We start from the raw sequence: 24,726 nt of genomic DNA, 5'->3' as shown, positions 1-24,726 counted from the left end.
CTTTCCTACCCGGTAGTCATGTGAGTCTCATGAAAGCACCATGAAATGTAGGTTTGTGCTCCCAGAGCAGATCTCCGGAGCTAGGTATTCAGCAGTTCCAAGCCTTCCACTCCCTCACTGCTCCATTTCTCTTCCTCCGGCTGGTGAGCTGAGGTGGGGGAGGGGCTCGGGTCCCGCGGAGCCACAGCTCTGGTATGTTACCCCGTTCACTGAGGTCTGCTCTTTTCTCCAGGTGTGTGCAGCCTGCGCCGTCCTCTTTCCTGGTGCCCTCTCAGGATTAGTTGCGCCAATTGAATTTTCTAATTATATCCAGTTTTAGGAGGAAGCCTCTGTCTCTCTTCTCATGCCACCATCTTTAATCCTTTGGTTAAACATTTAAAGAAGAATACATTCCAGTCCTTCTCAGACTCTTCCAAAAAAATTGAGGAGGGAATACTTCCAAACTTTTTTTTACCTGGCTAGCATTACCCTGATATCAGAGACAGACAAGGATACTACAAGAACAGAAAATGATGGGCCAGTATCCTTGATAGATAAAGATGCAAAAATTCTCACCAAAATATTAGCAAATCCAATTCAGCAGCATATTAAAAGAATCATACACCATGATCATGTGGGATTTATTCCTGAGATGTAAGTTGGTTCATCCTGGCAAATCAATAAATGGGGTACACCACATTAGCAGTGAAGGATAAAACCATATTCATCATGTCAATAGATGCAGAGAAAACACTTGGCAAAGTTCATCATCTCATGATAAAAAGACCTGCAACAAATAAGATATAAAGGGAATGTATTCTAACATAATAAAGGCTAGATTTGACAATCCCACAGGTAATGTCATACTCAAGAGTGAAAATTTGAAAGCATTTTCTCTTAGATTTAGACCAAGAGAAGGATGTCCACCCTCATCACTTCTATTCAACATAATCTTGGAAGTCCTGGCCACAGCAGTTAGGCAAGAAAAAGAAATAAAAGACATCTAAATTGGAAAGGAATAAGTAAAATTGTCTCTGCAGATGACTTAATCTAATGCACTGAAAACCTTAAAGACTCCACCAAAAAATTGTTACAACTAATAAATGAACTCAGTGATGTTGCCAGATACAGAAACAACATGCAGTAATAAGCTGCATTTCTGTATACTAACAAGAAAATGAAAGGTAAGTTTACAATAGCAAGAAAAACAATAACACACTTCGGAGTAAATTCCACCAGGGAGATGAAAGACCTGAAAGCTATGAGACATTGACGAAAGACATTGAAATAAATGGGATAGTATTTCATGTTCATGGATGGGAAGAATTAATATCATTAAACTGGCCATACTACTCAGAGCAATCTAAAGCTTCAGTGTCATCCGTATCAAAATTCCAATGCCGTTTCTCATAGAAATCCTAATATTCATATGGAATCACAAAAGACCCCAAATAGCTAAAGTAATCTTGAGAAAGAACAGTTGGGGGCATATAATTTCCTGATTTCAAACTACATTACAAAGCTGTAGTAATCACAACAGGATGGTATTAGCCTAAAAACCGGACACAGACAAATGGAACAAAGCTCAGAAATATACCTATGCTTCGATGGTCAACTAACCATAGAATGCCAAGTACATGATGCCATGGTGAAAGTCTCTTCATAAAATGGTTCTGGGAAAACTGGACATCCACAGGTAGAAGAATGAAATTGGACCCCTATCTCATGCCACTCACAAATATCAACTCAAAATGGACTACCAACTTCAACATAAGACTCGGTGCCATAAAACTCATAGAGAAAAACATGGGGGGAAAATCTCCTTGAGGTTGATCTTGGCAATGATTTTTTGGATATGGCACTAAAAACGGAAGGAACAAAAGCAAAAATTGTAAGTATCAAACCAAAAACTTCTGCACAGCAACAGAAACAACAAAATAAAAAGGCATCCTACAGAATGGGAGAAAATATTTGTAAATCATATGTCTGATAAGGAGTTAATAACTAAAATATGTTAAGGAACTCATACAGCTCAATAGCAAACAAACAAACAAACAAAAACCACACCTCCAAGTAATCAAATAAATGAATAGACATGTTTCCAAAGAAGACATACAGATGGCCAATAGGTAATGAAAAGGTACTCAGCATCACCAATCAGGGAAATGCAAATCAGAACCCAATGAGATATCTCCTCATACCTGTCAGGATGGCTAGTATCAAAAAAAAAGTCAATTGCTGGTGAGGATATGGAGAAAAGGGAACTCTTGTGCTCTGTTGGTGGGAATGTAAAATGGTATGACCACCATGGAAAACAATATGGAGGTTGCTCAAAAAATTTAAAGTAGAAATACCATATCATCTAGCATCCCATTCTGGGTATTTATCCAAAGGAAATGAAGTCATGATCTTGAAGAGGTAGCTGCACCCCCATGTGTCATTCACAGTAACCAAGACAGGGAAACAACCTGTGCCCATCGACAAATGAGTGGATAAAGAAGGTATGATTTCTACTCAGAGTGGAATATTATTCAGCCTTTAAAAAGAAGGAATTATTACCATTTGTGACAACATGGATGGACCTGGAGGACTCTATGCTCAGTGAAATAAGTCAGTCACAAAAAGACAAAATACTTGCCACTCCACTTATATGAGGTCCCTGGAGGTGTCAGATGCAGAAGCAGAGAGTAAAGGGCGGGTCCAGGGTGGGGGTTGGGGAGCTGTTCCCAGTGTCGGGTTCCAACAGGGTGAATGAGTTTTAGAGGCTGGCTGTCCGACATTACACCTCTAGGTGACAGTATGGGGTTGTGCACCTACAATTTCAAGAGGGCAGCTCTTTAGAGCATGTTGTGTGTTCTTGGTATAACAAAACAAAAAAACAAAATCACACTAAGATCTGGTAGCAGCCCCAGGATGCCTTGGGGAGGGCAGCAAGCCCAGAGTGCTCAGAGGCTGCATTGGGAGGAACTGGCACCTTGCTTTGGGTAGCTGGCTGGTGTCTACTCCTGAAGGTGAGGACCTGCTGACCAGAACCCCCAGTCCTGGCTACACCCAGCCAGTGCACACACACTGCATTGGTATCGCTCAGAGCGCAGCTGGCAGCAAGCCAGGTGCTCAGCCCCATGGTGCGGTGGTGGGAGAGTTGTGGGGCAGAGCCATTTACAGATGCACCACGTGGACATGTCCTAGACAGGGTTTCAGAGAAGCCAGGCAGGAAAGAGTCCAGTGGCGAGCGCTCAAATTAGGCAGAGCTTAGCCAGGCCATGTAGTGCAGGGCCTGCTGTGCAGAAAGCAGCCATTGCAAGTGTGCAGGGCTTGGGGTTGAGGGGCTGGCACTTTCCTTTTAATCTTATCCTTTTGTAAGCTTTTCTTTGCTATATGTGTTTGTGTTTTCAAAAACAGAAAGGTTTTTTATTTTTGCCTTTTTATGTAAAGAGAGGTGGGCTCTAAGGCCCAGCCACTTGGGAAGTGCCGCCTGCCACCTCCCACCTGGTGTCCAGATCCAGGAGCTGAGGGAAGAGCAGAGGGAGGAGTGAGTGAGCCAGGGCAGTGGGAGGGGCCGGTGGCCAGACGCGGGAAGCTGGTGGCCTCAAGACCACGGAGATGTCTGGGGAGGCTGGTGTGCGGGATGTTGCCAGCTCCGAGAGGTCACTTTTTTGGCTGGTGGATAGCCAGCTAAATAGGACTAGAGTCGGCTGGTGCAGAGACATCTTCCCTATTTCTTCTAGATACGGTGCCCTGTAAAGACCAGCTGTCCTTGAGCGAAAAACCTGTCTTCCCCACCGGTCCACAGCTAACGAGCCAGCCGGGCCCCAGGGACCCCCCTGGTGATGCACCAGCCCCTTCCGTGCCATCCCCCCCTCCTGTGACTGCTCTGCCTCAGGACGTGGCTACACCAGCTGCCAGCCGCAAGCCAGAGCCAGCAATGGGTGTGCAGGCAGGGGTCCTGAGGACCCCTCAGGCAATGGCCAGTGAACACGAGACCCCCCAGCCACTGGCAGAGACTCAGGACACCCAGCGTGCCACCCCATCCCTGGGTGTGGAGCGAAGACCTTGTGCCCCACCTCTGGAGGTCTCCCCCCACCCCACAGGACTCGGGGAGCCTGCCTCAGCCAGGGAGGCCAGCACCCAGGGGGTCCTCCTGCCAGCTCCAGCCGCTCAGCTTGCCCTGGGCCAGCCCCTCCCCCCGCTTCCCGCTGCAGTGGGAGCTATCAGCCTGGCTGTCCCCCAGCTCCCCAGTCCCCCACTGGGGCCCACTGCCCTGCCCCAGCCTCCCTCGGCTTTGGAGTCGGATGGGGAAGGGCTGCCCCCCAGGGTGGGCTTTGTGGACAGCACCATCAAAAGCCTGGATGAGAAGCTGCGGACTCTGCTCTACCAGGAGCATGTGCCCATGTCCTCAGCCTTGGCTGGGACCCCCATGGAGGCAGGCGACCGCGACTTGGCCTTGGAGACCCAGAGAGGGGAACAGCCCCACATGGAACCCTCTGTCGGGGACCAGGCCCTGCTGCCCCAGCCCTCGGTGAGTGCCATCCTTGCCCACAGGCTCTGTTCGGGGCAAGCCCAGGTAGGCAGGTGTCCCAGTGTTGCAGGATGTCTGGCCTCAGCCCTGCGCCCCACCTGCATACATGTGTTTGCAACAAGTGATTTGTTTGGGAACTTGGGGCATGTGTGTGCAGGGGCAGGACCCAGCTGGGTGGACCAGCATGTATGGAGCCCAGGATTGGGCCCTGTGTGGAGTGGCCTGGGGAGAAGCCCAGTTTAGCCACAGAGATGTCAATGTGAGGCTCATGGCTCTTTCCCTTCTGTGTCTTCCTCCAGTTGGAAAAGTCAGAAACAGCCCATGAGTTAGGGGCCAATTTGATGCAGGCCACATCCTCACCAGTGACAGGTAATGAGCCCCAGGTCCCCGTCCCTGTTGCTCTTGAGGTGTCGCCAGCCTCCCTTGTTCCAGAACATTCTGCATCTCCACCCTTCACCCCTGCACCATCTTAGGTGGACCTGATGTGGCCAGAGCCCATCATGATGCCTTACTTAAAGCCCAATGAGGTCTAGCCCAAACCACATATGCATAGCCCAAGAAGTCCTCTGTCTTGCAAGTGGGAGTCAGGCTCATTCAAACCCCCCAGTGCTCTTAATGCTCTCTGGTAGGCATTCCCCAGCCCTGCATTTCTTTAGAAGGTACATGATGCTTGCAGTTAACTTTGCACAGAGTGCAGGGTTGGGGTCATCTGTGAAGGTCCTGAGAGGGGACTTCCTCTGTGCACCTGAGTATTGTGCCATTCTGGGTGAGCTCCTGCTCTGGTGCACATCTGACCACCTGAATACCAGTGTCTCAGCCTAAGAGAGTTGGTCTGACCTCCTAAGGTGCAGGAGTTTCTTGGGGGATTAGCAAGGTAAGGATTCAGCTGCCATTGCAGCAGGACCCTGGGTGTGTGGTGGCAGCAGGCATGACCCCCAGCTTGCAGAGCCCACTGGACTCTGGCTGGACCCAGGGCGCTGCAGTCATTGTAGACGCTGCACCTGGAGGGGTGGGGTTGGGTGCTGTGGCCCCTGGTGTCTGCCTGGGGAAGGTGAGGGTCCCGGTGCAGCAGGAGCACGCTGCGGGAGGGAGGAGGCAAGGCCGTGTGGGAGGAGGTGCCTGCCTCGGCCCCTCTGCCCTTGGGTGAGTGTGCACTGTGGGCAGCATCAAGGCCTGCAAGCCTGGATCCCCCGGGGTCTCCTCCTCCCAGTGCAGACCTCCTGGGTGGCTGTAAGGAAGTGGGTTCTAGTCTGAAAAGGTAAACTTCTCTGGTAGAGTATTCCCAAAACGGAGTACTGTTGGGAGTGTGGCTGGTTCTTGCAGGTGGAAATGACAAGTTGGATGACACCCTGCAGCCTGTGAGGAGGGGCACCAGGCATTGCCCATGGACTTGGGGGTGCATGCTGATGGCTCTGGGTGTCCCTAGGAGCTGCAAGGGGCAGCCCTATGACCTTGCTGAGGCCTGTTGGCTCCCTGCTGTGGCTTGTCTGCCCACCTTGGGACTGATACAGCCCTGGCCTGCCCACAGCTTGCTTTTGTCACGCGTGGGACTCAGCTCAGGCCAGCCTCCCACACAAAAGCAGTCCTGGGAAAGCAGGTCAGAAATATCACCATGTGTCCCCATTGTGGGATGTGAGACTGAGGCAACCTCAGATGACAGGGACCCTTCCTAGACACTGGAGAAGCAGGGTTAGGGACCAGCCCTACTGATCAGGACGTCATAGAGCCTTTATTATCAGATGTCAGGGAGAGACAGGTATGTAAAGATGACAATATAGGGTGACATCATCAGGTGTGCAGAGATGACAGTACAGGGTGACGCCATCAGGTGAGCAGAGATGACAGTACAGGGTGATGCCATCAGGTGAGCAGAGATGGCAACTGAGACAGGTGATGGTCATCAGCCAATAGGGATGGCAGGTGAGACAGAGTGATACTCTTCTGTGTGTAGAGATGCAGGTGAGACAGGTGATGCCGTCAGGATGCCATCAGGTGTGTAGAGGACCTCTGAGGGTCTGGAGCAGGTGCCTGCAGGGACCCAAGTGGTGTCAGGCTAACACCTCCCATCCCTGGGTCATGGGGTGCCTCTTGTGAAATGGTGGGGTTAGGATGGAAAGGGGTGTTTTTAGTTTTCCTACCTGCTACGGGCACACACTCGGGTCCTCACTGCCAGCTGCCTCTCCCTCCCGCTGACTGCTCTCCCACTGCCATCAGCTGGGCCTCCCGCCATCCCTGCCTTGGTCCCTGCAGCCGCCCAAGTAACGACGATTCTGATGTTCCTACAGCAGCATTGTCTTTGAGCCACACGCTGGGCTCTGATGGAGGACAAGTGGCCTCCCATTCACGTGCGGCACCCAGCGCCCCCCAGGTAAGGAGTTTTCTCCGATGGAACACTTGGCCAGTAGGGGTTTGCTCTCTGCTGGTGTTCTTGTGGAATCTTTTCCTTTCCACTGTTTCCCAAGGCCACCACCGCCTCTGCCGTCCCTGCACATCTGGAGCCCACAGTCTGGAGCGGCAGGGTCCCTGGGGAAACCTCAGCTGAGCCAATGCAGAGCTTCCTGGGGACACTGACTGAGGGCAGCCAGTCCGGTCACCCTCGGCTGCAGGGTGCTCTGGCCTTGGGGTCCCCTCAGCCAGGGCAGCAGGGCAGCAGCTCGCCAGCCAAAACTGTGGGCCGGTTCTCGGTGGTCAGCACCCAGGATGAGTGGACCCTGGCCTCCCCCCACAGCCTACGGTACTCGGCCCCACCTGATGTGTACCTGGATGAGGCCCCCCATAGTCCTGATATGCAGCTAGCTGTGCGGCGGGCACAGACGGCCTCCTCCATTGAGGTCGGTGTGGGTGAGCCCGTGTCCAGCGACTCCGGGGATGAGCGCCCACGCAGGAGGCCTCCCATGCAGAAGCACACCTCCCTGCCCAGCAGCGGTGGTGGTGTGGCCAGCGACTTCATGAAGAAGGCCGGAGCCTTCCTGCACAGGTCCGCAGGGACATGCTCCCCTGGCCCAGAGTCGCCTAGCAGGACAGGTGTGAAGGTCCCCACCATCAGTGTGACCTCATTCCACTCCCAGTCGTCCTACATCAGCAGTGACAATGACTCAGAGATGGAGGATGCTGACATCAGGAAGGAGCTGCAGAGCCTGCGAGAGAAGTAGGTTCTGTAGGACTGGCCAGTGTCGGGGAGCGTGGACAGCTCAGGCCCATTCCCGCCACGTCCACATGACCAGCAGGCGGGCTGTGGGGTCCAGGCCATGAGTCCAGAAGTGTGGGCAGCTCAGGCCCATTCCCACCATGTCCATGTGGATCTGCTTGGGCTGGGTGACAGGACAGAGGCCATGTCCCTGCCACCTATTGGCTGGGTCCCTGGTCCCATCTGTGGCTCTGAGCAGGACAGTCCCCACCTTCCTCACCCTGGCACTCTCCCCAGCAAATATCACTTGCCCAACTGTGGTTGGGGACACCAAGATGCAGCTGCCCACGGAAATCTTCAGGATGGGCACACAGTGTAGGTACTGAGGAGGAGAGGCTGGTGTTCTTGGAAAGGAGTGACCTCTAGCTGGGAGCTGGCCAGACTGGCCCAGAGATGGCAGGTGCAGAGCAAGGACTGGTGCCCTTCCTCCCTCTGGTCCCTCCATGGGGCTGTTGGTACGGCCTGGGGACCCACATGGTGCCCCCTCGCTGGGGACTTGCAGGATCTTTGTAGCCCCCTCCTCCTGGTACCCGGACAGCACAGGGCTGGGTGGGGAAGGGCCACTGGTAGCATGAGAGGGGCCCTTCCGGGGTAGTGGGACTGGTCTGTCCACTGTCCCTTGGGGGATACCCTGGGGGCCTGCAGTCAACAGGAACACAGAGGCACGGGGGCACAGGCACTGCTGCCCTGCACAGGGAGGGGAGCCATGCAGGGACCAGGAGGGGTCTGGGTACTAGAGAACCCACGGAGGCTGCTGTGGTTCCAGGGGGCCTGCAGGGCGACGCATTGGCCTGGCAGTGCCTGCAGGCTGGAAGGGGCGGGGCCTGTAGTCTGGGGACCTGCGGACCTGGGGCAAGGGCCAGGAGGAGGGAAAGGAGTGAGTCTAGGCGATGTCCAGTGGTGGGAAGGAGGTGAGCAAAGTGGGAAAGGGGCAGTTTAGAAGGGGGTGGGGAGATTTGGTCCTGAAATGAGGGACTTGGTCCTGCTGGATAGGAGGGCTGTGGCTTGTATCACACCCCTTGGGCACCATGTGGGCACCCAAGGGCCGCCCTGAGCCTTTGTGGCTCTCAGAGCCCCCGGGCCTTGGCTTGGTGATGCCCAAGTCAGCCAAGGGGCAGCACTAGGCTGGGCTTTGGGGTGGGAGTGGGAGAGTGGTCTCCCCCATACCCTCCTGAGTGGGATGCATCCCTTCCACCATTGCACCTCAGAATGTCACAGCCAGTCAGGGCTGATCTCATGCATCAGCGGTTTACTGTTGAGAGTTATTTTTCTAAAACAAAGGTAGCAGCTGTTGAAGATGCAAGAGGTATAATTAGGACCTGCTGCCTTGTCCAACCTTAAAAACACATTTCCTACCTGGGCATGGTGGGACAGGCTGCCCCTGTGGGGGAGGCAGAGGGCATGAGCCTCTGGCCCAGGTGACCAGGACCCACCAGAGTCGGCTGAGGGCCTGGCATCGGCTGTTGGCCAGGCAGTGGCAGGAGGGTTGGCAGGCAGGGGAGCATCAGCCGAGTCTCCACAGGGGGCCGACAGGGACCAGGAAGCCCTTCCCTGGCTTGTTCTAGAAACTTCCCTTGCCCACAGCCAGCGAGTCCACCTGTCAGCCTCCATTCCACGCCCAGGGTCTTGGCGGCTGCCAGGTGGTGCCCCAGGCCCTGGCTGGCAGCTAGTACCTTGTTCACTTGCTCCTCAGCAGTGTCCCCTCCCTGGAAGGAACACTTCTGGCAGCCTTCAGGCTGGGCTATGACTGCGTCTCCTCCGTTGTGTCTATCATAGGGTTTGTGTTGTAGTGTGGATGGGTGTAGTTGTCCCCCCAACTCCCAGCACAGCAGTGTTGTGAGTCTCGATGCCCAGTAACTCACTGTTCCCAGGCCAGCCTGCATGCAGTTCTGTCACTGGGTGTGTTCATGGCCGTAGCCCCCGCTTGGCTTAGGGGAAAACAAAGCGACAGTTAAGTGTCTCTGTGTTCCTGCAAGTGGCCCATCTCCCCAGGCTGGGCTGCAGGTGCTCCCCACCCCTCAAGCCCAACCCACCACCGCCCTCCTGGAGTAGCCGCGTGCTGGAAACGCCTGGGATGCCCACCTGTTCCCCTCTCCCCTCCCTCAGGCACCTGAGGGAGATCTCTGAGCTGCAGAGCCAGCAGAAGCAGGAGGTGGAGGCCCTGTACCGCCGCCTGGGCAAGCCGCTGCCGCCAGACCTGGGCCTCTTCCGCACAGCGCCCCCCGTCGGACGTCGGAGGAAGAGCAGCAGGAGCAAGCTGAAGGCCGGCAAGCTGCTGACCCCACTGGTACAGCAGCTCAAGGCTGTGGCCTCCAGCACAGGTTGGCTGGCTCCTTCTTGGCGGGGGGGGCTGGGGCAGGAGCAGGGCATGCGGGGGCAGACACCCAGCCCTGGAAGAGGCTTCTGGAATTTGCCTTCACTGGAGGGGGAGCCGGCAGGTGTGGAAGGCCAGGGCCTCTGCCCAGAGGGAAGGCTGGTGGGGCAGGCCTGCTGGGGGGCCCTTTCACCCACCTTCTCCTCCCAGGGTGCTTCCTGGGCCAGGGGCTTCTTCTTGGGGCCCCGATTCTCAGGTGAGTGTCACCTGTGGAGGGGGATATCGAGTGGCTGCCTTCAGGGGAAGGGGAGGATGGTTTGGACTCCTAGGCCTGTTAGCCATGGCCCTGAGCCCCTGCACTCAGGCTGAGATCCAGCAGGCTGAAACCCCTGCGTGGGCCAGGAGTGAGCTGACCATGAGCACCCCTCTCAGTGGGTGACCTGCAGGGTCCAAGTCCATGAATTGCAAGAATTACATAAATTACACAATGCTATTTCCTAAAGCTAATGGGAGCCTGATCAGTGTGAGGAAGTGCACTGCCCACTTGGGCCCAAGTGGGCCTCCCGATACATGCTGTGCGACTTCCACCACAGTGGCATCGCCTTGGCAGTTGGTAGAGACTGTGGTCATTTTCTTTAACCTTCCTGACACCCCCACATGGGTGTTCGGCCACACGCCCATTTCCTGCAAGGACTTGACTTCCCCAAGGTCACCCAGAAAAGGGCAGGAGGTCAGGTTTCGCCCTGTGCTGGCTGGGTTGTCCTGCAGTGCCTCAGCGTGCCTGTCACCTTCTGCCCCCAGGTCACTTGTCAGACTGCAGCAGAGCCCCTTCTGCTAAGGACCCTGCCCAAGCTGGGGCGGGGCCCACAGCAGCTTCAGACCCCAGTGGGAAGGCAATACAGACCCAGCAGCCTTGCTCCGTGCGGGCCTCTCTGTGTGCGGACATCTGCCCCGGCTTAGCCGCTGATGGAGGCGGAGCGCATGGCCAAGGTGATTCCCGGCTTGCCCGTCTGGAGCATGTGCTAGCAAGCAGGGCCCCTGTGGTGTAGAGGGGACGTGAGTGGCAGCAGGGGCTGCTGACAGCTTCTTAAAGAAACGTGGTAGACATAGCCTCTGAATGAAGAGTGGATGGCCCACCCACCACGAATCTTGCTGTAAGGCTGTAAGCCGCTCTCAGGGAGGTGTGCCTTGTAGCGCCAGCCTGGGGAACGCGCCACGCCACGACCGTGAAGAGGTCAGATGTGTGTTCTGTGCCAGTTGCCAGGCCCTAGACATCTGGCCATGTGGCCTGCAGAACATGGGTCCTCCGTCAGGAAGGCTGGCTGGGGGGACGAGGGCACAGCTCTGAGCTGGGAGTTGGGCCTTGAGGAGGAAGTGCCTATCACCACTGCCGTGGGTGCAGCTGCTGCGATGAGGTGCTGTACCCTGCTGCTCTGTCCAGAGCAGTCTCAGGGACCGCTGACAGCGTCCGCCCCTGCCCCCCACCCTGCACGCTGTCCCAGGGTCCATGTCTGTTCCACTGCAACGCTGCCTCCCATCACGCGGTCAGTGGCCACGGTCCTCCAGGCTGGGCCACGTGAAGCTGCGGATGCTAAGTGACGAGGCTGATGCGGCTGGTGGTGTGTAGCAGGAATCCCAGACACTGTACTTGATGCCTCTCTCTCTGTTTTCTTCCCTCTATATTCATTTGCAGGCTGGACGGTTTACCACCCAACGTCTGAGAGGCTGACGTATAAGTCTAGTAGCAAACCTCGCGCTCGATTCCTCAGTGGACCCGTGTCTGTGTCCATCTGTCTGTATTTGTTTGTATTTTATCATCTCCTGGCCCTTGGTTTCTCCCCTACCCTTCCCTATCTTCATTTCCTTCCACACGTTTTGTAGGAAGCCTCCCTTACCCCACTGAAGTTACCTGTTTATGTCAGAAACGGGACCCTGTCTGCACCTGCCCTCCTGGCCCCAGAAAGCGCCAGCCAGTGCATGCTCTCGGCTTGGGGCCCGGGCTCCAAAAGCATGTGCAGTGCTCGCCCACCTGAGCCTTGCCCGCTCTGCCCTCATGCCCCACGGTGCTCTCTGTTTCTCTTGGCCTTAGTTTAATTTTTTCTTATGTTGGATGTGATTTTATTTCTGTTGCAATTGTGGCAAATATACACGTCCACTGTCCACAGTTACAGCAACAACAAAGGCAGCCCCGCCTTCCCTAGAGGCTTGGTGTCTGGACTTTGAAGACATGCATGTAGCAAGCTGGGACAGTTCTGCAGTCACTGGAGGGTGTTACTGTATGAAGGCCATGTCAGTGCTCTTAACCCGTCCCACCCCTGCACGTGGAAATGCTGAGAACGTGCTCCAGCTGGGATCCCCCTGCCCTTTTCCCTCTGGTCCCCTTGGGTTCATCCTGGTTCCTGGGAGTTCCCTGGTCTTGCCAGGTTCTCCCTACACAGCTCTCCTGGCCTCCTCTCTGCCTTCCCCCAGCCCAGCCCTGCCGGCCTCCACTCTGACTCCCCCAAGCCCAGCACTCCGGGCTTCTTCTCCACCTCCTCCCAGCCTGGCCCTCCGGCCTCACTCTGACTCCTCCCAGCCCAGCACTCCTACCCTCCTCTCCGCCCCCCCAGAACCCGGCCCTCCCAACCTCCTCTCTGCCTCCCCAGAACCCGGCCTTCCTGGCCTCCTCTCCACCTCCTCCAGCCTGGACCTCCCAGCCTCCTCTCTGCCTCCTCCAGCCTGGCCCTCCTGGCTCTCTGCCTCCCTGCAGCCTGGCCCTCCCGGCCTCCTTTCTGCCTCCCCTGGACCCGGTCCTCCTGGCCTTCTCTCCGCCTCCTCCAGCCCAGCCCTCCCGGCCTCCTCTCTGCCTCCCCCCAGCCTGGCCCTCCTGGCCTCCTCTCTGCCTCCCCTGAACCCGGCCCTCCCAGCCTCTTCTCTGCCTCCTCCAGCCCGGCCCTCCCAGCCTCCTCTCTGGATGGAGCACTTTACTTGCTGTGTTTCCCACTTTTCTCAATTGCAGAGATGAGGCCAGAGACACCATTCCTCTGATAAGCCCAAACTCAGTCCAGTCATCCTCAGAGCCCCTGGGATGCCCTGCTGGTTCCCAGGGACTTGTGTCCAGGGATGGTGATCCTGAAGGGGCCATCCAAAATCATTTTTATCTCAGCACAATTGGCAAATAAATCAAAAGCCTTGGGTTTTTCAGGTTTTCATTTTTTAACATAAAAATTAAGCTTACCAATTGGATTAGACATGCTTGTTTGGGGCATGTGGCTTTTTGCTGGTACAATAAAGATACATTGTGTTTGTTGGGACCCAAGATCATGTCCACAGTGGGTGTCCATCCCCATCAGGGTCCTCCAGGAGGTACAGGGCCACACAGACCCGCCCAGGGACTGCCCAGCCCTACCCGTCTACTAGCAGGTGCCCTGCATGAGCTGCTGGTTAGCCACCAAGTGGGAGCGGGACTGGGGAGGTTTGCGTGTGCCCGGCTCCCAGCTCACCTCCCCGTCGCTCTCTGGCCCCCTTCTGACCCAGTGTGTGCTGCTCCCTTGGGAACTGCAGCGTAGCGGCACCTGGGTCCCCAGAGGGTGACTGCGCCCTTGCCAGGAAGGCTGTGGGCTGGGCATGGGAGGCAGGTTGGCGTTGTGTGCTTTCCTGGGGCCCAGGGTAAAGGTGTGTGAGCGATCAGCACCTGCCCCCTCTGAGGCCACCCCTACTCACCTGTGGACCCACCTGGCTTTGTTTTCCCTTTTTAAGGGTTTTCATTTGTTTCACTAATTGTTGTAAGATTAAAGAGCTAGGGGCTCCACAGGACAAAGGGCTGAGGTCTTGAGTCTGCCCCTGTGGCAGGAGGAAGGGACGTGTGAGGCACGGCTGGGCAGGTGGGCCCCAGACCAGCTAGTTGAGGTGGTGCCCGCAGCCTAGGCTCTGGGTTGTGAGCCACCCACCCTCTCACTCCCAGCAGAGTAGAGTCCCTTATGGCGCAGTTACTAGGCAGGGGAGTGTGTGAGGCTTCCTGCCTTGAGCCCTCTGCCCCTGGCCACTTGAACGGGGACGTGTGAAGACTCAGCTGAGATTCACCTCCACACCCAACAACCTGCACTAAAGGCGGAAGGTGCCGGGACCCCTCCCGTCCTGGTGCTCCAGTGCCCCAGTGCACGCCCGGTATTCCAGGCCCCTTCTGGAACCGCCATCTATCTGCTGGTCCCTGGGTGACCAGGGACTCTGAGGCCTCAAGGGAGGCTGTGCTTGTGTCTGTGGAAGTGTGCAGGCATGTGCAGGAGAAGGCACTCCGAGGAGGGGCCTGGGGTCCAGGGCAGTGAGGGGAGCGGCTGAGTGCCGCCACTGTGAACAGGGCACTGCCCAGCCAGAGCAGAGACCGGACTAGAGAAGGTGTTGTGACTGTTGCCATAGACTGAACAGAGACAGAGAAAGAAGGCCGGGCTTCTGTGATCTTAGGGCGGGCGCCAGGCCAGGCCAGGCCTGAGATTGGCAGGGCTCCTGGTCAAGCCGCAGGCAGCTACAGGCCGGGAGGTCGCCTGTGTGGGAGAGACTGGTAGAGGCCAGAGAGCATGGGGTAGGGCGTGACGCCTCCTTGCCTCCTAGGGGTGGGTGCTGGGACAGGCCTGCCGTTAGCAGCAGGGTCAGGCCCCGGGGAAGGCTGTGCCCTGGAGCAGATGGGCACGGGTTCAGGTCTGAGCACAGAGCCCTCCCTGGGGACCTGGACCATTGCTGCAGCGGCTGGGGGGGTGGACAGGTTGTGGAAGTCATCTGTCCTGGTGTCCTGCCATCCTGCTGTCCTGCCGGTCAGAGCTCAGGCCCATGGGCTTCGCCTGCCTTGGGCCCTCATCTGCGCAGAGCAGGTGCCCAGACTCTGGGCCGCACCACACGTGGATCGTGGGGTCTGCTGTGTGTCCTCCTCATGCGTGTCAGCAGCCTCTTGCCTATGCTGTGGCAAGTTTGTCTCTGGGACCCCCAGTACTGCCGTGCAGCCCCCAGGGCCTGCCCTCACCCAGCATGCTCAGCCTCTCCTGCGGGGACCCACTGCAGCAGTGTGGCAGAGAGCCCTTGGCAGGGCTTCCAGGGAGGACACCCCTGCAAAGCCTGCCTGGTGGGCTGCTTCTGTTCTGCCATCTTCCTCAGCTGGAGAACCTGGTGGCTCCACGTGGAGACGGCCCGAATGGCGTTCTGGCGCTGCAGGGTCATTTGTTGCCAGTGTCTGATGTCACTGTTAGGGGAGCCAACCCGTGGAGGTGTGCCTGCTGTCATGGTCTAGTGGGAGGTCCCGGGCCCCAGCTGCCCCAGAGCTCCTGGTGAGCTTTGTCCTTGTGGAGCCCCCTCAGGCCTGGCTCCTTGACATACAGTCCAGCCTCATCGAATTCCCTTGGATGGGAGGCGTGCTCCTAGCAGCCAGCCTCTGGGCTGTGTGGGGTGGGTACCCTGCAAGGCTGTCTGTCCACACCGGGGGCGGCCCCTGTTTCCATGCCAGAGTGCATGTGGGTGGCTGGGCAGGAGTCCTATGGCACGCAGGCCTGGCCTGGCCATGCGGGTCCCTTGCAGATGGGTGCTGTACAAGGATGGGGTACCAGGCTGTTCTGTGTGCTGCCCTTTCACAAGCTGCATGGCTCTCCACCTCCAGGCTGCCCTCTGGAAGCTTCCCCAAGTAATTCTGGGGCCTTGAGGCCAGCTCTTCCCAAGACCTGTTTAAGGACAAAGTCCTACAGGGGAGACTTCCACTGTCCACGGGAACCAGGGTGGGCTGGTCCAAGCCATCGTGCTCTATGGGGGTCCTGTGTGGGGATCATGTGGGGCATCCCACAGGCCCTGTGTGGCCTGTGAGCCCTTGCACCCATGCAGTATTGCCTTGTAGAAGGTGACGCTGTTGCCAGAGCCCAGAGGGTGTATACACCAACGTGGATCATCGTGAGTGTGGCTGGGTGGGGCTTTGTCCACCTGCACGATGGGCATCAAAAGCAAGACCGAGGCCAGGCACAGACACTGGGGAGGAGACCCAAGGGGCCACCCAAGGATGGACAAGGCTCTGGCGAGCATGGGCCGGGCACCGGCCATGTAGTGGCCCCTTGGCTGCTGCTCTGTATTTAGCTGGGCAGCATGACCTCGGTGCGGAGGGGCCCAGTCTGGTTGGTTTGTGTTTATAGGTCCACCTTGAAGAGTGGCAGCTGCCTGTGCCCTGGTCCTCAGAGCCTGTGTTCAGCTCTGGGTGTTGCCTCCTGGGGCAGCTGATGGCCCTGATGCTAGGTTCCCAGAAGAAAATTCAGAGTTCTGACTGCAGGCCCAGGTTCCTTCTGGTGACTACAGGCAGGCTGCACTCATGTGCTAAGCGTTCTTGCTAGGGAGACATCAGTCTGAACACAGGCATCAGTCTGAACGTGGGGCTCAGCCATACTGGGAGTTGCCTGCAGGCACAGACCATGTTAGGAAGTCCGCTCCTGTTTGCCTGTGGGAACCTAGCAGGATAGTTGGCCCCTGGTCCTCAGGGCATCTGTAGGGACTGCTGCAGTCCAGAGGATGCTACAGCCATAGGGATACTGCAGGGGCTCTGGGCTCGCTCCATGCTCAGCAGTCCCAGAACTGGGACCCTGCCCCTAAAGCCTAAGAGCCCCTGTGGGCCCCAAGCCCCCCACAAGGCTCCATCTCAGGACAAATGCACAGGGGCCCTTCAAAGCTCCCACTGAGCACTGAAGTCTGGACCCCACCTGGCCTCTGTTTTAATTGGCACAGTAGTGACCCCGACAGTTCATCACCTCCCTTTCCCCAAGTCAGCTGCAGAGAACATGCCACATGAGCTGAAATAAGAACAATTCAGTTGGAGCTACGTTTCCAAATAGCATGCATGTAGCTCTTTCCCAGGAGCCTAGGCTCACCTTTACCCCCTCCCCAAATGCAGGAGGTTGCATCTTGCCTTGCCTGCCAGCATGCTGGGGATGGCGTTGCAGCGGGTGCCTGGGCAGAGCATAGCGTGTGCAGGTGGCGTGCTCATGGTCAGAGCTGTGGGCGGAAGTGTAGACAGACTCCCATGCCATGTGGCCTTGCTGAGTGACCTTGGGGATGCCTGAGCCTTCCTGCCTCACACCTCTGCCTGCCCGGCTTCCTGAAAGGCCAGCTCCTCTGCCCTCCCAAAGGGCACTGGCCATCAGGTCCTGGCAGACTCTGAAGTCAGCGCATTGCTAACTATCCTGGCACAGACAGCCTCTGGGGCGTGCCTGTCCAGCATCTCAGTGGGGCTCCAATGGCAGGGAGGCCCCCCTGCAGATGGGACAGCAGCCGAGGCAGCAGCATTGCAGGGAAGCAGGCCAGCCCTGCCTCCCACCCGCTAGACAGGACCACTGTCCCTTCCCCCTTGATGTCCACCACTGGGCTGGTCAGGGCAGCCATCCGGAATCTGGAACTGGCCTCAGACCTGCAAAACAATGTATCTTTTTGCACTTGGAAAACCCCCCCATGGGCTTTGCAGAGCCTCACCCTCCACTGAGAGCCCTCCTGGCTGACTTTTACTGGGTTTCCCGCATCAGCCAGTGGGGCTCCCAAAAGCCCCTATGTTTAGAAGCCAAGCAGTGTGCTTTGCCTTGTTTGGTTTTGCTTTTCTTCTTCTTTCCTTTTTTTTTGGGAATATGCTTCTAGAGACACACACACTTGTACCTGAGGCTGGGGCTGGGCCCTCACCTCCACCCTAGGCACTGACTCGGGGCCACCCTGCTAGCCCAGCTCTGGCCCCTCTGCCTAAGCTGCTAGCCTTGCTCCTCCGTGCACACTGATGACTTCTGCCTAGAGTGGTGGCCTGTCCCCTGTGTGTGCTGTCCTGCCTAACCCTGTGGTCCTGTGTCATTTCTTCTTCCCTTGCAGGGTCTGCCCTGAAGCGTCTCTGTCTGGGCAAAGAGCACAGCAGTCGTAATTATTGGGTTTTTACCCCTTGTCTGCTCTTCACTGCATGGGCTTCACTGTGGCTGGTGCACGTCAGGGTTTCTGTGGCCAAGCCAGAGCCGAGGGGTTGGCAGATGGGCGGTGTGGGCCTACTCTGCACCCACCCTCCGGGAGCGCCCCTTCGCCTCCATCTGGCGTCTCCTGGTTCCTAGAATTTGTGCCTCCTTGCCAGTTCAGGCTCTCCTCTGGAGCGCCCCCAGTACCAATCATTAATTGGCTCCTTTTCAAAAACCGTAGGAATGAGTATTTCCCTGAGGTGCTAAAGATGAGTGCCCCCAGAGGGGAGATGCTGGGACGAAACGGGCATCAGTTCGCTTGGGCTGCTGCTTGCATCTCTTGCCTCTCCTTTTTTTCATTTTTTCTTTTCTGGCTGAAATGTTCATGTAGAAGTAGCTCCATGTATATAAAATCTCATCACTAATGTTTAACTGTGTCTGTGCTTCATTGCTAGCCACTAAAGTAAACTACATTTTGCAACAGATTGCTTGAAGAGATGGTCATTAGGTTATCTTTTTAATGCAGAGAATTTGAATTTAGAAATGGCTTATTCTAAATTGAAAGGGGTCAAGCAGAAATTATGTGTTGGGAGGGATGAAGGGGACATAATTAAAAAAACTTCTGAAAGTCCCATTTTGGTTACTTAAATCTTCCGGTGACATGGCCTAGGGTACCATGTGTGCCAGCTCTCCCTGAACCACAGCCTCAGGCCTTCTGGTCTCTGGCCTCACCATCTTCCCTCCGTGGCATCAGCCCATGTGCCGAGCCTGCACCTCCATGCTCTGGTAGGTAGAGGCACATTTCTTTGTCTTAAATTCCACACCACGAGTGCCTTCGCTGGAAGGACAGAGGCAGATGCTCAGCACTCTGCTCAAAGCACAATGGCATGCCCTCTGAGTCCTCATGTTGTGATCAGAGTGCTGAGGCCCAAGGAACTTGCCCTGCTTTGTCTGCTGCGATGGGAGTTTTCTGAGCTCCCTTGCACGGGAGACTGGTGGTCCTGGGCAGGGCTGCCGGCTGCTGGGGTCCTGCCCCAGCCCAGCTGAAGAGATGGGTGGCATTTGCCTGGTATCCTAGCACAACTTGTGGAAGCCCCACCACATCCCACCCTGGCTCGTGGGCCCCCGAGTGCAGACCATCTCCTGAAGCAAGGTGTTGCCTGGCCTAAGCGACACCATTGTGTGAGTGGCCAGCTGGTTAGTGGTGCTGCCACAGGTCCACCAACCCTGGCCTGTGTGTCTCCCCAGGGTCCTCCACCAGCAGCCTGGCCCCAGGCCCTGAGCCGGGTCCCCCGCCCACCCTGCACATGCAGGCACAGGCAAATAACAGCAACAACAAGAGGGGCCCTTTCACGGACGACCTGCACAAGCTGGTGGATGACTGGGCCTGCAGGACGGCTGTGGCTACGCAGCTGAAGCCCTCCCTCGACCAGCTGAAGCATGGTGTGGGGGCCCCGGGCTGGCCCCCAGCCACCAGCGAGGCACAGGCTGTAAGTGGGGTGCAGGGTGTGGGCTTGCCTGGGGCGGGAGAGGTGGCAGGGCAGGGCCGCAGCTCCAGACCCCAGCAGAGCCACCAGCCCCGCCCAGAGCTGGCGGGTGCTGCGGCCTCCCTCTGACCCTGGGCTGGCCCAGTGGGTGGGTCTGCATGCCACACTGGGGCCACCCCTTGGTGGGCTTTGGCCAGTTTGGTGCTGGGTTTGTGGTGTGATGGCGACCTTGCGCCAGACTGCTGGCCTCACACCTGCTTGGAGGAGGGCCAACCATCTCTTTTGCAGTCTCTGGAAGAACTTGGGCCACACTGAGTTCTCTCTTTTGGAAAAGTTTAACTGAGGTCACTGATGAAGCCATCTGAGCCCAGAGTTGCATGAAAAACTTCAGTCATGCGGAAGAGCTGAAGGTCCTGCACCACGCTTCCACGTGCCCCTCTCCGCACACTGGGGCTGACTCCTTGATGTGTTTAGCACACATCTCCCCATCCCTTGAGGGTCAGGTTTTCCTTACGGATATAATTTCTTTTATGATTCCAGGACCACTTGAATACTGTTTCTTCTTTCTGGTTTTTTCTGTCTCCCTGTGTCTCTCTCTCTCTCCTCTCTTTCTTTCTCCTTATGTGGTCTCCTTAGGGGTTTACAAATTTTATTAGTCTTTTCCAAGAATTCATTTTGGCTTTAATGATGATATTCTTTATTGTATGTTTCATTAATTTCTTTTTATTATTTCTCCCCTTCTACCTTTGGGTTGCTTTTTTTGTTCTAGAAAGTTTCTTGAGATGTGTGGTTTGTCAGTTTCTACCCTTTCTTTGTTTATAATACCAGCATTTGGCTATAAAAATCACAAATGATTTTAGCTGCATTGTCTTGCCTGAGGTTTCAACTCTGGGCAAGTTCACTCTTGATTTGGTGAGACCGAGAAATGACAGTGGAATGTTCTTGGGAGAAAGGGTTTATACCCAACTTTACTCCCACGGTGGCAGGTCAAGTGCTAGAATTCTATACACCTCAGAGCGAGTCTGCAGGCAGCAAGCCGGTCTCTGCCTCTGGGCCTCCCCACCCCCGCAGCCGTCTCAGTCTGTCCTCGGCACTGCCATCACTCCAGCCTCTGCTCTCCTGCAGCTGTGCAGCCCAGAGCACTTAGAGTCAATAGCAACATATTGCCCACACGTGTGCAGTGAGCAAGCCAACTGGGGCCAGGTAAGAATCCTGGCCACAGGAACTTTCATTTTCTCTACATTTCAACCCTCCAGGATTCTCACCTCTCCATCTATGTGCCTTCAATCTTCCATAATTGTCCCTATTCGAGAAAGCTGGAACATTGTAACCAAATTCCACAGTTAGAGCAGAAGTTATAACAATATACAGAAAACAAAAATTATGGTACAGATTACAAATTATAATAACCCTCAAGCCTGAGGAGATCCATTGCCTCCAAGTGGTCATCCCAGTTGTATTCAAACCATTTCTACTCAGATGAGTTAACCAAAGGGACCACAGGTGGGCCCTACAAAACCCACCTTCTCCAGCCCTGGAGGGCTTCTCTAGCCTCTCCAGCAGGAAGTCTTACAGACACACAGGACAGACTTGTGGCTCTGTCTCTGGCCTCTGCTGCTTTGTCCTCAATGGCTGGAACTGCTGCTGTGGTTTCGGCTGTTGCCATAGCTCCAGTACAAATCTGTTTGACTTCCAATCCAGTTTCTCTCTGCCCCTGCCTTTATCAAATCAACCCACATCTGGGTCCTCTTGACCTTCACAGGGCCCTTTAAATTCTTCCTCTGAGTAGTGGACCATACTTATTTCCGTGCTGTCATTGCTTCAGCCTCTCCCAAGTCTTCTACCATATGGGTAACCTCATTTATGGGTTGTCATAAGTGAGGGGCACAACTGGCCACTAGGGGCCCAAAGAGGGACAGGGGAGCCATTTGAAGCACACATTTCTCATCCCTGCAGTAAAAATCTCATCTGGGCCAAAATTCTCTGGAGTATAAATGGCATTTTTCATGCCTAGGTCCTGTAACACCTGTTGGAGCTCAGCATACATCTGCCATCTAGCAGGGGAGGATGGTAAATCATCCTGATTGGGCCACACATCCCAGAGTGGCCATAATCCAATCGAGGAGAGAGTGATTTTCTGGTGTCTGATGTGCATTTTGCAGTCTCTGCCTCAGGGCAGGGTGAGTTTTCAGGGAAGCTAGTTTTGTAAACATTTCTAAACTGTACAGAATAATTCTATCAACACCTATGTCCCACAGATGCAGGAGCCAAGCTGATACTGACTCCAAGGGCTTCTGCTGAAAGCAGGAGCCCAAATCCACCAGCTCAGCCTGAGTACAGGGGCGGAAGGCGCTCCGCCATCTAGTGGGGAGGGGGGCTGCACCTCTTCTGGAGGAACCCACTGTTGCTGTGTCTTTATTTTCTTTACTACCGCTGGGCAGGCTTTCAGACAGTTTTCAACCCAGCGGGCTTTCAACAAAGAAGGGGCTGATGCCTCCGGCACCAGCACAGCCTCCACCCCCAACCTGTTCGTCAAACCTCGGCTCCTCCTCCATTTCTGGGGCTGACAGCTCCCCTACCCCCTTCACTTGTCCCACAGCACCTCGCAGCCCGCATTCTCATGCTGCATTCTCTCCTGCTACCGTGACATCCTTTACCATCTCCACAGCACCTCGCAGTGATGCCATTTCAGTCACCAACAAATGTTTTACCTCCTCTGTGGCACCTCACAGCTCACGTTCTGGTGCTGCCTCTTCTAGTGCTTCCTGTAGGAGGACATCTTTCTCCCTTATTGCCTTTCTTAACACTGTGAGAAAAAGCCATCCCACCGTTCCTGCAGCCTCATGGGCACTGTTTCTTTAAGGAATTCCCTATTTTGCTGAGGGCCGGGCCAACTTTACTGCCTTAAGTGTCACCTCCACCTGTCCCCAGCCTAGCGGAGGGCCCCAGCCCTCTAGGAGGCAAGCCACCTCAGACCACCTGCCCACTGGTGGACACTGAAAGTCTCCCCATCCACAGGGGCAGCCCCTAATACACTTCTCCCATGAGGGCAGCCTCTTCTTTCGGTCTACAGCGAATCCTGCTGACGTCACCAATTGTCTTGCCTGAAGGTTTCAGCCCCGGGCAAGTTCATTCTTGATTTGCTGAGACCGAAAAAGGGAACATTCTTGGGGTGAAAGGGTTTAATACTCTGTTTCCACGGTGCGAGGTCAAGCGCTAGAATCCCGACCACTAGAGCGAGTCTGCACGCAGCAAGCCGGGCTCTGCCTCTGGGACCCTCTGCCCCTGCAGCCGTCTCAGGCTCTGTCCCAGGCGCTGCCACCACTCTAGCCTCTGCTCTCCTCCAGCCTTGCTGCAGCCGTGCCACCATGTCGCCCAGAGCACTGGGTGGAGCTCTTTATATAGAGTCAATAGCAATATATTGCCCACTCGTGTGCAGTGAGCAAGCCAGCTGGGGCCAGGTGAGAATCCTGGCCACAGGAACCTTTATTTTCTCTACATGTGTCCAAGGGCCTTGGTATGCAGCATTTTCTTTAAACTTCTGTTCAAAATATTTTGTAATTTTCACTGTGACTTGAAGTAATATAGTTGTTAATTTTCTCACAATCTTTTCATTGCATCACTTTAGCTTGATTGCACTACGGTAGGAGAACAAACTGTGCTTTCAGTTCTGTGACTTTTGGTCTGGGTTGTCAGTCTTGCTCACTGCCCCACCCATGATGAGGTCACCCCATTCTTTCCCTCCCACATCCACACCCTCAGTCTGACCCTCCCAGATTTCCCCTCTGACTGCTACACCCTCCTGATGCTGCAGGCAGCCCAAATCCTCAAATCCATTATCCATTTTCCTTTGGCAAAGTTGAGAATCCTTAACACAGCCCAAGGCCCTGTGGCATATGCACCCTGGGCTCTGGGCAGGCAGGCCAGGCTCTGCTCAGATGCCAGCCCGTGCTGGGCCTTGCTCTGCCAGTCAACAGTATGTATCCTGTGATTCAAAGGGCTGGGATTCTTACTCAGGTTTTTAATTTGTCTATTCTTTTTATTAGGGTAAATCTATATAACATTACTATTCTAACTGTTTTTATGTGTATAATTCAGTAGCAGTAAGTGCATACATGTTGTGTAACTACCAGACGGTAGAACTTTTTCATCATTCCAAGTAGAAACTACTCATTAAGAAATAACTCCAATGTCCCCTGTGGTACATCTGGTTATTTAACTTTTATTCTGCTTTCTATTGCTATGAATTTGGCGACTCTATGTCCCTCATATGAGTGGAGTCACACAGCATTTGCCCTTTCCTCTCTGGGTTTTTTCACTGAGCATAATATTTTTGAGGTCCATCCATGTTGTAGCCTGTGTCAGAATGTCATTCTTTATTTTTCCAATTATTTTTATTGTGATAAAACACACATAACATAAAGTTTGCCATCTTAACCATCTTAAAGTGCCAGTTCAATGGCATTAAATACATTCATATTGTTCAGCTATCACTATCATCATCATCCATCTCCAGAAATTTTCATTTTGCAACACCAAAACATATTCATTGAAAAATAACTCACATTCCCCCCCTACTTCCCCAACCCCTGGCATCCACTGTTCTGCTTTCTATCTATGAATTTGACTACTCCAGAGGCCTCCTGTAGGTAGAATGTATTTGCCTTTTTATAACTGCCTTATTACATTTATCATTAACATCCTCAAGGTTCATCCAAGTTGGAGCAGGTGTCAGCATTTCCTCCCTGGGTAAGGCTGAATAATATTCCATTGTGTGGATGGACCACATTTTGTTCATCCATCCATCTGTTGATGCATACTTGGGTTGCTTCTTTTTTAACTTTTGTAAAGAATGCTGCCATGAACATGAGTGTTCAAATATCTGCTTTCAGTTCTTTTGGGTATATAGCCAGAAGTAGAATCACAGGATCATATGGTAATCTATTTTAACTTTTTGAGGACTCACCAAACCTTTTCACAGTGGCTGCATTTTACATTCCCACCAACAGTTACAAGTGTTCCAATTTCTCCACATCCTTTCCAGTACTTTATCATTTTTTTAATAGCAGCCATTCTAATTAGTACGAGGCAGTATCTCATTGGAGTTCTGATTTGCATTTCCCTAATGATTAGAGATGTTAAGCTTCTTTTCTTGAGCTTCTTGGCCACTTGTATATCTTCTTCGGAGAAGTAACAATTCAAGTCCTTTGCCTGTTTTTGAATTAGGTTGTTTATGGTTTTTATGTTGTTGAGTTGTGGGAGTTCTTTATATATTCTGTATATTAGTCCCTTATCAGATATATGATTTGCAGATATTTTCT

The 24,726-nt window shown here is 54.6% G+C and overlaps 1 protein-coding gene across 15 annotated transcripts in view; it reads left to right on the top strand.

Annotated features, from left to right (window-relative positions):
- The window catches only part of WNK2 (WNK lysine deficient protein kinase 2), a 108,935-nt gene that overhangs the window by 66,285 nt on the left and 17,924 nt on the right, over positions 1-24,726 (top strand). For 5 of the 15 annotated variants that reach the window (XM_057498418.1, XM_057498419.1, XM_057498414.1 and 2 more), the window contains 10 exons: positions 3,708-4,498; positions 4,798-4,867; positions 6,452-6,490; positions 6,787-6,866; positions 6,961-7,646; positions 9,792-10,006; positions 10,801-10,989; positions 11,693-11,791; positions 17,845-17,889; positions 19,167-19,408. In XM_057498418.1, coding sequence (XP_057354401.1) covers positions 3,708-4,498; positions 4,798-4,867; positions 6,452-6,490; positions 6,787-6,866; positions 6,961-7,646; positions 9,792-10,006; positions 10,801-10,989; positions 11,693-11,791; positions 17,845-17,889; positions 19,167-19,408 — 2,456 coding nt within the window. Of the gene's footprint in view, positions 1-3,707; positions 4,499-4,797; positions 4,868-6,451; positions 6,491-6,783; positions 6,867-6,960; positions 7,647-9,791; positions 10,007-10,800; positions 10,990-11,692; positions 11,792-17,844; positions 17,890-19,166; positions 19,409-24,726 lie in introns of all 15 variants that reach the window. The other 10 variants (XM_036896849.2, XM_036896848.2, XM_057498413.1 and 7 more) reach the window with 10 other exon arrangements.

Source organism: Manis pentadactyla, chromosome 3 (assembly GCF_030020395.1).
Source record: "Manis pentadactyla isolate mManPen7 chromosome 3, mManPen7.hap1, whole genome shotgun sequence".
NCBI lineage: Eukaryota > Metazoa > Chordata > Mammalia > Pholidota > Manidae > Manis > Manis pentadactyla.
This window is presented reverse-complemented; position numbering and strand designations above follow the sequence as displayed.